General features: G+C 35.6%; 2 protein-coding genes across 2 annotated transcripts in view; one reads left to right on the top strand and one right to left on the bottom strand.

The window, feature by feature from the left end:
- Nucleotides 1-12,868, top strand: part of mgl (low-density lipoprotein receptor-related protein megalin) — a 188,165-nt gene that overhangs the window by 77,235 nt on the left and 98,062 nt on the right. The window lies entirely within an intron of this gene.
- Nucleotides 5,521-7,700, bottom strand: LOC109031398 (uncharacterized). Its single transcript, XM_019042879.2, has 3 exons — nt 7,277-7,700; nt 6,389-6,491; nt 5,521-5,609 (listed from the first exon to the last, which is right to left on the bottom strand). Exons 1-3 carry the CDS (start codon nt 7,633-7,635, stop codon nt 5,574-5,576), a joined length of 498 nt encoding a protein of 165 aa, XP_018898424.2. The 5' UTR covers nt 7,636-7,700; the 3' UTR covers nt 5,521-5,573.

The raw sequence follows: 12,868 nt of genomic DNA, 5'->3' as shown, positions 1-12,868 counted from the left end.
CATTCAAATTACTAGTCAACTAGGGGCTTATAGGGCTGCTTAGCAGCCCCTTATTTTTCATGTACACCTTTCCCTTTCACATGTTTTTTTTTATTTTTTTTTATTTTTTTTTCATTTAATTTTCTGGTTTGTCTTTGAATTGGTCCTAATTATTTTTTTGAAGTAATAAATATAACAATTTTTTTCAAAAATTGAAAGTTTATTTTGTAAACTTTAAATTAAAATTTTTTTAAATCTTCATACAAACTTCTTTTTAAGCTTTTACCTTTGTTTTTAAACTAAGTTTTAAGTATCGGTTTTTTATCTTCTAAATACTTTACTCTGTTTTCCTTTTAATTGTTGCTTCTTCTTTTTCGATTTCTGCCCTGCTTTTTTCCCAATTTTTCCTTCAACTCTTCTCTTTTTCGTTCCTCCTTTTTTCTTTTCTTCTTCATTTTCTGCTCCCTCTTTTTCTTCTTCATTTTCTGCTCCCTTTTTATCTTCATCCAATTCTTCCGCTTTTTCTTCTTCTTGTTCCTGTTCATTTTTCTTTCCGTTTTCCGTATTTTCTGTTTCAGAAGTTTTTTCTTTTTCCAGTTTCTTCATCTTACTGTTCCACATGAATGTTATGAGAAAGAAAAATTGGAGGTTATTGACTTGATGAGAGAAAATTGGAAATAGGAAAAAGATGGAGCCAATCACGATTTGGGGGTAAAATTGGAAAAGAAAAATCGCGGGAAGATAATATGACAAAGCGTAAAAAAAACGCGGGAAAAGAAAAACGTAAGTTGATGGCATTTGAGTATTGGAGGTAACCTCATTTAATGATGATTGTTGAATGAAAACAGCTGATAAAAAGACTGCAAACAGTAAAGTAAGATGCGTAGCAACAAAACTTTTCCGAAAAACAAAAAACAAAAAACCCCCACTTCCCCTCATCCAATTTATGAGTTTTTAGGGATTTAAAAATCGGGGACGAACCCCAGAAAATAATTTATAGTTTTCCCGAAGCATTGAGAACAACACCTTTCAAATGAACCAACGCCCCTCGCAATTAGTACAGTGGTTGATTCACAATTTCATTCTATTTTTCAAATTAGATATTAAGACTAGGGGCTTATGGGGCTGCTTCGCAGCCCCTTATTTTTCCTGTACACTTTTCACTTTCACATGTTTTTTTTTTTTTTTATTTATTTATTTTCATTTAATTTTCTGTTTTGTCTTTGAATCGGGTCTAATTATTTTTTGAGAGAATAAATATAACAAATGTTTTCAAAAATTGTAATTTTATTTAGTAAACTTTAAACTAAAATTTTGTTTTAATCTTCATACAAAATTATTTTTTCGGTTTTACATTTGTTTTCAAACTAATTTTAAAGAAGACCTTTTTTTATTTTTTAAATACTTTGCTTTTTTTTCGATTAAATTGTTGATTCTTCTTTTGCCATTTCTGTCCTGCTTTACTTCCTATATTTCCTACAACTTTGCTCTTCTTCTTTCCTCCTTTTGTCTTTTCTTTTTTTGCTTCTTCTTTTTCTTCTTCAGTAGCTGTTCCTTCTGGTTCTTCTTCTTTTTCTGCTCCTGTTTTAACTTCATCTAATTTTTCCGCTTTTTCTTCTTCGTTTTTTCCATGTTCAGTCTGCATTCTGGTTCCGGTAATAAACTTACCTATATATGGATCCTTGAACTTTAAAGCAATAAGGTCCATCACCCGGAATATCAATTCGATTTGCAGAGAAAGAGGCAAAAGCAACAGCACTATTATAATTTCTGATATGCTTTATGAAATTTGGAGAATATAAAAATAATGATTTCAAATCGGTATTTGTCCGAATACTCGGTAAAGAAATTAAGCCATTTTGGCAGCAGTTATTAAAATGACCATTGGACATTTCACCCTGAAAATGGCGAGCATCACAATGATGACAAATTATATTCATTGAACCGACTGAAAATTTGGTAACAAAATTTTCATCAAAGTTCTGATCATCAATTTTATACTTCCGAAATGAAGAAATGAAACTTTGATTTTCTATACTAATAACAGAGTTAAGTTCTTGCTTCACTAAACGAACATGCAAAGAATTCTGGAAAACGCGACCACGTTTTGGAGGACGACCGCCTCGGTCATTGAAAATTTCACTCATAACAACTGTTAAATTTAAAATTAAAATTAGTAAAAATTATTATTATTTTAACAAAATCTTAACTGAAAAGTTCAATTTTTAAATTAAAAAAAATAAATCAGAAGAAAAAGGATGAAATGAAAATGGAAATTAATAATAAACATATTTATACACATTGAAAAGAAACAGCGTGAAAAGTTCTGATCGGAAATGAGAAAAAAAACGTGGAGGTTATTGACTTAAGGAGGAAAAATTGGCAATAGGAAAAAGATGGAACCAATCATGAAAAACCGTAAAAAAAAAAAAAAAAAAAAAAAAAAAAAAACGCGGGAAAAGAAAAATGTAAGTTGATGGCAGTTGAGTGTTGGAAGTAACCTCACTTAATGATGATTGTTGAATGAAAACAGCTGATAAAAAGGCAGCAAACGGTAAAGTAAGATGCGTAGCAACAAAACTTTTCCGAAAAACAAAAAAAAAAAAACCCCACTTCCCCTCATCCAATTTATGAGTTTTTAGGGATTTAAAAATCGGGGACGAACCCCAGAAAATAATTTATAGTTTTCCCGAAGCATTGAGAACAACACCTTTCAAATGAACCAACGCCCCTCGCAATTAGTACAGTGGTTGATTCACAATTTCATTCTATTTTTCAAATTAAATATTAAGATTACCAGTTCAAATTACTACTATTCAATTTCAGTTTCATTCAAATTACTAGAGCCCTGGAAATATTACTTCTATAAAACAACTAAATCGACAAAGATACGGCACAGGAAAGCTCCCATACCCCGAGTTGAATTATCGTTCTTTTTTATCTTTTTTATTTTACTGCTGTTGGTACTTTCACTAATACTACTACTCTTACAAGGCAGTGCCAGCCTTAGCTCAGGCTCACCGTGGGTGCTTTTCTGACAATCAGCTCTGCTTAGAGCTATAAGAGAAATATATCATACAAACACACGAAAGAATCTCGCAAACTACTATGTGCATTCTCCATTTTCTGGGCTTTAAATTTCGCTTACTTTTCTTAAGCAATGTGAAAGAACAAATGCTTCAAATCAATGAAAATCATATTAGAGAAAGATTTGTAGTAGTTTGCAACATCGCATGTTCATATTTAAGATGAGTTTCCTTCCAACTCTTCAGACAAACCAGATGAAAGAGAAACATGTGTCAGCAGGCAGAATAAGTTCAAAAGTAAGTTTTAGTTAACACTCAATTATTGTTAAAATGACCGGATTTTAGACATCTCTGATTGGCTGAAAGAGCATTTTGTGAGATTTTACTTTGAAAAATACAACTCAAGTATTTGCGTTTCTTGCACAAAGAAATAGTCGGTTGGAAAAAAAAGAAGAAAAAAATCATCTGTTACTGGTGATTAACGTGGTTTTGGGAATATACGAATACATGACTAGTCTTTTTAGCAAATTTTTAAGATTTTACCTGGTTAAAATGTGGTATGTATGACGAAATTAAAGATAATTTTATAAAAAAAAGCTCATACATCCAAATCGATTATTTTTAAAACTAATAAAAGCCATTTGAACATAAAATTCAACTTAGAGCATTATGATTATAACGTGGCAAATAGTAAAATTGTCCATGAGTCACGAAAATAATTTCAAAGTAGTCTCAGATTGAAAATTAATTTAATTTCATTGGTCCAGTTACTTGATGGTGGTTGCTCACTCAACTGGATACTTGAACGATAGCATTCGGGCCAGTTTCTCTTGTAGAACTCGGAAAAGTAGACTGCAAAACAATATAAATACTATACAGAAGTTGTAGATACTGGAACATAAAGGTAAAAAGAAACGAGATTACATTCAATGAAGGAAGTACAAACTAAATTTATAGTCGTCTCAAAAAAAATTAATATTTTCATTAACATTGCAGTTAATGAGACAAGGAGTGAAGGGTCAAAAGTACTGAAATATCCAGGTCTATGGTTAGATAGTAATCTGAGTCTTAGAACACACATCGACAACCGTTCAAGCAAAATTAGCAAAGTTATATTTCTATTAATATATATTTAAAAAAATTGTGAACTGAATATACTGATGTTAATTTATCGATCACTAATTGAAGGACATATGAATTATTGTCTATTAACCTGGTCATTCTGCTGTAAAAAAGTGACAGAAGGAATTTTTGATCACAAAAGAAATCTTTCAGAATTATTTATGGTTTGAAAAACGATGCCTCATGCCGTGAAATGTTCAAAAACAAAAAAACTGCTAACCTTCCCTTCAAAGATAATTTTGAGGAGAGCAACGTATATGTGTCAAAATGCCAACAAAATTAAAAAATTGTGCGACGTGCATATTATTAACACGGGGAATAAAATAAAATTTCTACTGCCGAAAGATATTAGCTAGATACGGCTGATAGCTAGATATTTTCTAGAAGAGTCGAAAACTATTTCATTGATAAGGCATTTTATTCAAATATACTGAACTGACAAATGTGTAAAGTTACTTATGATTTATATTGTAAAAATAAGAAACTCATTTGTTTGTTTTTTGAAGATTAAAAAACACAAAGTTGACGCATTTGCTTGCCTATTTGAGCATTTGACGAATCAAAATATAGTTATCAATATTATCATAATCAGTATTGACACTGAACTTGCGAAAAGTACAAATACATCATACACGTACAGGAGTAGAAACAAATAGATTCTTTATTTACCTTGAGGAAATTTTCTTCCGACACCACCCAACAGTTGTAAATTCGAAATTTTACTAGTTTGTTTGATCGCATTATCATGAATGGGAAGTGGCAAGCACATTTAAGTCTTCGTACCAACCAGTTTTCATTGAAGTATATGCGATTAGCCAGATCTTCAGCCTGTGCACAAATTATATTCGGAGTTTTAGAGGTTTGGAAAAATTGTAAAATTTTGAGTACGATCACGCACGTTCAAGTTTGACGGGAGAGTAGTACCGAAATTACGATTTTTAACCTGAAAAGGTCGATTTAAGCGTTGCGCGAGGGAAGATCTGAAGGACAGCGACACCCTACAGCTAAACAGGGACCCTAAGTAGAATTCAAGAAAATTTTTAAACATTTTGAGTGTCTTATACTGTATTTTTAGTACATTCAGGACATACTTTTTGTCTCTTTGTTTACTAGAAAGACAATGAAAAATGATTACCAGACCTACAAAAATATCTTAAATTATCGTTACTACAGTATTACTGGACTGTGGTGTGGTATTTTTTTTATTTTAATGTATACCTGGGATAATTTACCCTCGGAATGAGCAAATTTCCAGGGAAGAAAGTGCGTCACAATCCTGCTGTCATGAAAATAAGTGAGGATATTTTTTTTCCTTCTGAAGATGATTTATTTCCTTACCTGGTGGGTGGTCGAACTCGGAAGAATAAAGAGACAGCTAATGATTGCAAGAGAAACCATCATACCGAACATCATTTTAGCGTTATGAACATCAAATTCCTGGACAGTTCAGAAAATTGAAAAACATTTCAAAAACATTAGTGCCTGAAACATACGCAAAAGACCAAATTCTGATGTGCGGCATTCTCAAATGGGACTTCATTTTTTAATAAGAGACTGATATTTCCAGCCCATGCGCATAAAGAAAGAAATGACACAAATGTTGTTTCTAGAACGAGCCAGAAATTGCAGTTCCTAACTGCAAAATTTCGTCCACTTGTTCTCATAGTTTGTTGCAATCATGACCAACACATCATAGCTCCAATGTTTTACTTCAAAAGCAGCAACTACCATTGCATAATAGTTATAGGGGTATATGTTTTTGATAAAATAGAAATTAAAGAAACATATTTATATATTGATAAATTTGAAAAATAAACATAACACACGGAAATATCAGGAGCTCTGAATTTATCAGTTTTTTTTTTTTTTTTTTTTTTTTTTTTTTGCGAGGTAACTGAAATCGCTAAGAGGGTGCTCTGAGTTAGATAGAAGAGGCTAATTACGCTTAGCCCCACTTAATCCTGACAAGTTTAATTTTATTACCTGTAGAGAATGTATTTCCCATCCCTTTTTTATCGACAGAAAAGAGAAACTGATTTGAACAATTCTGTTATTGAGCTATTCGAGGACAATTTAGATACACGATAGTGATTGATGCACCAAAAATGTCTCTACATGAGTCCATGGAACATTAAGTGCAGCATAGCTTAGGCAGGAATGAAATTCACACTCCACCCGGGGAAAAGTTTAGAGTGAAAAAGTCTACTCTAAACGCACACAATGCACTCAGCACTCATTATTTATTTTTTTTCACTGGTTACCTGATGAGTAACTGCTAATGCACAAGTTGTATTGTAGCACATTGACGCTGTCAAACTCACTATGAAGTAGGGTTCAACGGCGTTTTTCACTTTTGAGGACAATCTGAAAAATATGAGAGAAAAAACATTCATTAGTGGAATACTGTGATCTTCTTGAATGTTCGATACCTGCCTGAATAATTTCCAGAGTTCTGTTGGGTAATTCTCTATATGATTTTGAAGCTGTCAACAGTTTTTAAACTTTTAAATTTTCGGAATGTGGCCTCTTTTTTTTGGGCCAAGAAACAGTTGGTTCAGGATTTAGAACATGTAGCGTCCAGGAAAGATCTCGCGATATTATGTTATTTTTGGAGGGTAGTATACTGCATGTATTAATAATGCATGTGTAAAGGGAAAATATACCATTATGCATTGAAATGCGTTAAATATGCGTTATATGCTTCGAAAATATGTTCTTACCAAGTCGATGACATTTCAACTATTCGGGTTCCTATCAGTATGCTGCCGTGCTGAAGGAAAATATCGTAAAGTAATTTAAATGTTACCAAAAATCACACAAAATCACGATATCGTTGTTATGTGCACACTATCAGGTCCAAGCAGTTGGTCTAGTATGGACATGTGCGAAGGATGGCAGACGATCGGTTGCCCTAGCAGCGACAAGAAGTGAAAGAGGAGATCAAGAGGTGCCAATTGCCTGGCAATTGAGCGTCGCAGAGCGCAAGGTTGCGCTGTGAAAGCGGCTTCATATCTGCATGTGTACCAAAAATCCTCTGGTGAACTATTCATTTCTTCATAGTTTCCCTCAAAATTTTCAAAAATACCATAATAAAGTGCGAATAAAGTTCTCTCAAAAAGTTGAAGGAGTATGTAAATGGTAAAACACACCTGAGCACACGTTGATGCAGCTTAACAGCGCTCAAAAATTGTTCCGTATCCAAGAACCCTTCATGACCAAAGGTCTGTAAACTTTGTCCGCAGATGAAGAATGCTGTCTTCAGGGAATCCATAATGACAAAGGTGAGCGATTTCCCGAGGTAAACGATGTAGAAATGAGACATATTACTGAGGATGCAAATGAAATAGGCTATTGCACGTGATACGTCGGTGGGTGTGAACCCGATGAGAGAGAGCGGATCCGGCAAATTCAGCGGAAGGTCAAGCTGTCGCGACGACGGAGCGCTGGTCAGGAATTTGAGGATAGGAGGCACGAAGTAGAACAAAACCATGAGCTGTGCACCTGACATCACACAGATGATGATTACCCGGTGACGTTTCTCCAAGTCTGTGATGATTGCCGCGCGCAAAGAACTTGAAATGGGGAACTGCATCGGGAAGGATGTGTTAACTAACTTGTTGAGGGAATCATTTTTCAGCTTGGAGCAAAGAGAAAATGTATTACATTTTGCAATAAGGAACCACTATCTCTGGCTCTTTCATAAAAGCACATATCTGCATAGGGAAACCAATGTCATGTATGTTGTTTCTAAAATGGGCCAGGAATAGTGGTCCCTTATTGCAAAATGTAATCCAAATAAGATTCCGAATTGAATACAGGGAAAGTGCGTGCATAACCATCAGATTTTCCCACGTTTTTTTTCGGCCAATCAGACACACGACGACCTCTTTTGGGCGCTTCTGGGTACCAGATGCGCCCTTTCCAGCCGTTCGACTCCCCCGATGTAACATGTACTATACTACATACCGTTTTGCCTTATGGGTAATGACGCCATTCTGGTACACCCGGGAAAATTTGATTTTCTTCTGCATCTGGTATTCGTAAAAGTTTTCGTGAAATGTTTTGCTTTTAAGCATAACAATCTCGCACGGACGTATTACCTGGTTAAACTATTTTGGGGCTTCGTTATGCTTAAATGCCTCATATTCGAGGTTGTAGTTTCAGATTGATTCGAAAAAATCACGAACAGTCACGTGATCTCTTCATTTTAGTGACGTATTACTGTGCTATTTTGTGATTGGTTCATTTTCTCGGCGCAGCATCGTCAAGCGTCAGCTGTTTGCGGCTCTGGGTTGAAGGTTTAAGGTTATGTCAGAGAGAATAGAAAGTTAGAGGCCCGACTCGATGCTAGGTAATTGAAACAGATGCGCACGCAGCGCGCTCGCTGGCAACGTACGCAACTACTATTTTCTATTATTTTCCAGAGACTAGCGGCGGGTATGTTGCTGCCGGACCACCTTCACGTAGGCAATTTGTTATACATCGTCCGTCCGCAATACTTTCGCTTGGCCGTATGAAAACGTTCCTCGCATGCGCAGTGTTAAAGAAGCGCCCTCCGACGCTTTGGCGTTGGAACTGCTTGTTTCATTTCTTATGGAATAAACCTGGGGACCTAACCGTATGTTTTTTTCGAATTCAGTCAACTTTTCGGCAGAAGTATGTGCTCATGACTTCTCGAGGATCAGGCGTTTTTATAGATTTATACTACGCTACGTTCCAATTTTTCCAATATACACCAAACATCTCGTAAAATCTCAATTTGCTCACACTTGGATCAATGTTTTTGACCAGAGAGCTGATGGAGAGTCAAAAACATCGACTCGGTGTCGGTAGGAAGAAAACTGATATTTCAAAAAGCAAGATCTGTTATGTTTTCTGGAGAAAATAGAACAAATTAATACATACATCAATAAAAACGTCAAAAAACGCCGTCAGCCAAGAACATGTTTTTCCGAAAAGTTGACTGACTTCGAAAAAAAACACGTGGTTTCAATATCCCAGATATTTTCCATAAAAATGAAGAAATGGTGTTCGGGGGTCTGATTGGCTGAAAAAAAAGCGCAGGAATATCTGGCGGTAACGCACTTTCCCTACATCAATGAGAACTCTTAATTTCTATTTCGCTTGGCGAAATTACCTATTCAGGTCGAAACCTCATCACGAGAGCTTTGAAAAAAAGAAAAAAAAAACAGATGTAAAATCTACTTTGATTTAAACTATTTCGGCTACTGAAAAATATCTTGCTTACTAATACATGTCTTTCTTTCTTTATAAGAATTTCTGCTGCATAAAAATCACAATTTCAGGATAAAACTTAAAAATAGCAGCATTTTAATTCAGCTAGTGTCTCGATGCACATCATCATAGGGTATAATTTTCATTGTATTATTCGATTATGTTCATACTACTTTCCCCATTTTCTATCACGTTCAGTGCCAACATGTTTTCACATGTTTTGGCCCCGGAGAACCCGTAGAGGACGTTGCTGGTCTTACATTCATTTAAATTGTGGAAAAGTATTGTTGGCATTGTCGATTGGTTGAGCAGTGATCCTGTTAATTTGTTAATTATGTTATTATTGTATTATGTGTCGTGCATATGTATTGATAATTTTTCTCTTTAGCTGGAGGTGCCCTTTGATCTGCTGCGATGAAATTGGGGGAAAAACCATAAATCCGCTTACCTGGTCGGTTAGGAAAAGTTTGTTGACCTCCTCGGCAATGTCAATCATCATGCTAGTCTTCCGCCAAGAAATAGCAAGAGTTGTGTAGCCTACCGGCGCTATTAGGCAATGCATTTTACGAGCAAGAGCATCCGCCGGCATCACAGACGAACGCGTATTGGTGGCATCAGTTAAAAGTAGAATCCCACCTGTTAGCTGCAAAATATGCTGCAGTAACACTAGTGGCACCAAAAGCCAGTTTATTCGGTCTGTCATCAAATAAACTTCTCCGAGGAGAAATTTGAACTGCCGCGCAGTTTTTAAGACCAACAATTCATGATTAGTCGTAATTTTTCCGTCCAAGCTTTTGGGGCTCATGATATCTTCTTCTGGAATAATGGATACATCAAGTCATCTGGACTGTTACATCAGTATCTGACAATATTTAAAAACATAACAAGAGGTTATTAGGTACCGGTTGGTATGACACTGGTTGGCCTGTGGTTACCACCACAGGCCAATTTTAAAGGAAATAACACGGGAGATAAAATTGAATGATTTGAGGGAGCCAATATTTTATCACTTTCATCGCACCTATCTAAAAGAAGCAGCAGCATAATATTAATGATCAATGAATATTTATAATTGAGTCAGTTGAACAGGTCATTTAAGAGGCAATACAGATTGCGCATACAAGAGAAATATTCAATTCGGGATAAAAAAGAAAACAAACATTTTCTATTATTCAATCGTCAACGATACTAGCATCTTTAGAAAAACTTAAGGTCAACATTTCAAGGCTTGACTCATGTATTTATGATGCCTAAAAATGTTATCGGTGTTGTTCTTAAGTTGTCCAGTATACCTACTACAATTGGCGCGGATTGGGTGATGCAACTATTCGTGCATGAAGGAATGTGATTGCATAGTCGGTGATTTGGAGGCGTTTTTAACATTTGCTATCCGACTTGACCGCTTTCTCTCAGAAAATTCAGTGCACTTGTTATTTAGATCTTTAACTTTGGACTGCTCTTAAGGAGTTGAATTTGAAGGTTTTTTTTATGTACTTTAAAACAAATTTTCGGCAAAAAACAGATTTTCGACACCAAACTCCAAAATGGCATTACTCTAATTTGGCCCGAATATGATATGTTGGGTCCGTAGATCTTCTTTAAACAATAATTTCAGCAGCAATGCTAATTTTTGGAATAGAAATTTGTTCGACCTTAAGTCCGTATTCGCAAAATAAAACAAGGGTTTGGCTCCAAGGAAGGGATGTTGGAGCGCGTTCACCACACGAACCTCAAACAGGTCTAGCTAGCGAGAGTTAAAGATAGCCGTTCAAAAAACTGTATTTTCAACAAGGCTTCTTGATTCTCTAGCTAATCTACCGTTTTTCTGGTACAAATTTGTCGGAGTGTACAGAAACTTCACATCCTCAATGACTATAAAATGAAAAAAATTACGTACAAAAGAACGTGCATAAGTGACGTAATAACGTTTATGGAGAATGGGGAGGGGACTGAGTGACAGCATTCCGTAACTCTCTTTTAGTATGAAAACACGCACAAAGTATAACAAAGTCATCCTCTTTCATGCACGTTATTTGTCCGACTTTCATTGAAAATACTTCAAAGTGTATCTAGCTGTTTATTCAATATTTTCTCTCAAGATTTGGGATCTGAAGAGAGGGCCGTCAAGAATTACAAAATTATCAAAAGGGATTTAGGGTTGCATCACAGATAGCTGTAAGAGGGCAGGGAAGGTTCAAAAACAGCGTTACGTAATTTATGAACGCTCGCCAATTTCTTCTTTAGGGCATTATAAGAAAAAATTCTGTCAAAATCTTAAAATCAGTATTCCGACCCAACTCGACAAAAGCCGCTTTGCTAATTTAGCACTCGTGGACTAAAGCTCCTTCTCTTCTCTTCGCAAATGTACCCTCCCCCTCTTTTATATATTACTTTTCAAATTATTTAAGAAAAATACACAAACCAAAAATGGATCATGGAGATTGACTCCTCCTCTGAGTCCAGACGATGCAATTGGCCAACTGCGATGTTTCGAAGATTGAGCGTGAGTTCTCATTGACCTTGGCATTACGTCATGGCATATTTGAGATTGATGAAGTGATACTGAGTCATGATAGTTGTCGATTCCACGGCGATGCCGCAGTTCTCGTTTCCCTTACGAAAGAACTTTACTACATTTCAATGTTGCCAAATTACCCGCGTGAATGGCACTTCAACCAGCCAACTGTATGACATGGTCACAGTTAAAGCCGAACGAGACCTTATTTCCGATTGCTGAATTAATTGACATTGATTATTTTACAGGGCTATTATCAACAATGATCAGAGCTTCCTTATGCGTGATTATAATGACTGGTCACATTATTACGACAGATTATGAAAGGTTGGTGAGCGCAAGGATGTGCAAAGGGTGTAAAAGTAATGGACCGTTCAAAGGAAAAGAGCAGAAATTCTAGGGCTTTTAACGTGAAATAACTAATGAAATATAAACCGTTGTGAATTGTGGGAAAACATCATTAGCTTTTTCTCGTCAAGGAGACAAGCAAGCCTGCTTCAAGTGCTTCAATCCCGAGGAAATATAAATCCAAAAAAAAATCCCAAAAGTCCATTAACCAAATCGCCCCCAGAATGCGATGTACCTCGGCACAGTCTTTTTCTCCTTGTCGCACAAAATTCAACCTCCTCCAATATCTGGAATGCATTTGTTCGGGGAAGTCCAGAAAATATTTTTGGGACACTGCTTTGCAAAATGTAAGCTTTTGTTTAATAACTGTTCACAGGTTCATAGAAAATACAGTCGCAACGGGAATTGCACTGAAATTTCCCTCGATGACTTTGTATATTGGGTGACACATTTGATGCATAGATCAATCAGAGCCTGATAGAAGGTTTAAAATTCTGAGGCCTGAATTTTTTCAAGAAAGGAAAAATAAAATTAAGAAATGAAAGAAAAAACAAGCAATAAACTCCAACACGATGTGTTGATAAAGTGCGTCATTGACTCGTACATATCAACCTCAGTAGTTTTCATTTACAGAGATTTTTAA

This window comes from Bemisia tabaci, chromosome 5 (assembly GCF_918797505.1).
Source record: "Bemisia tabaci chromosome 5, PGI_BMITA_v3".
Taxonomy (NCBI): domain Eukaryota; kingdom Metazoa; phylum Arthropoda; class Insecta; order Hemiptera; family Aleyrodidae; genus Bemisia; species Bemisia tabaci.
Note: the sequence above shows the minus strand (reverse complement) of the source record. Positions and strands in the feature narration are given on the sequence as shown.

Bases quoted from the DNA above. Each gene is read 5' to 3' on its own strand.
- LOC109031398 (XM_019042879.2), bottom strand. From the start codon at position 7,635: ATGTCAGGTGCACAGCTCATGGTTTTGTTCTACTTCGTGCCTCCTATC. The intron at 6,492-7,276 runs GTGTGTTTTACC...CATATTTTTCAG, and splicing joins CTGCATCAACGTGTGCTCAG to ATTGTCCTCAAAAGTGAAAA. The intron at 5,610-6,388 runs GTAACCAGTGAA...CGTATGTTTCAG, and splicing joins CATTAGCAGTTACTCATCAG to GCACTAATGTTTTTGAAATG.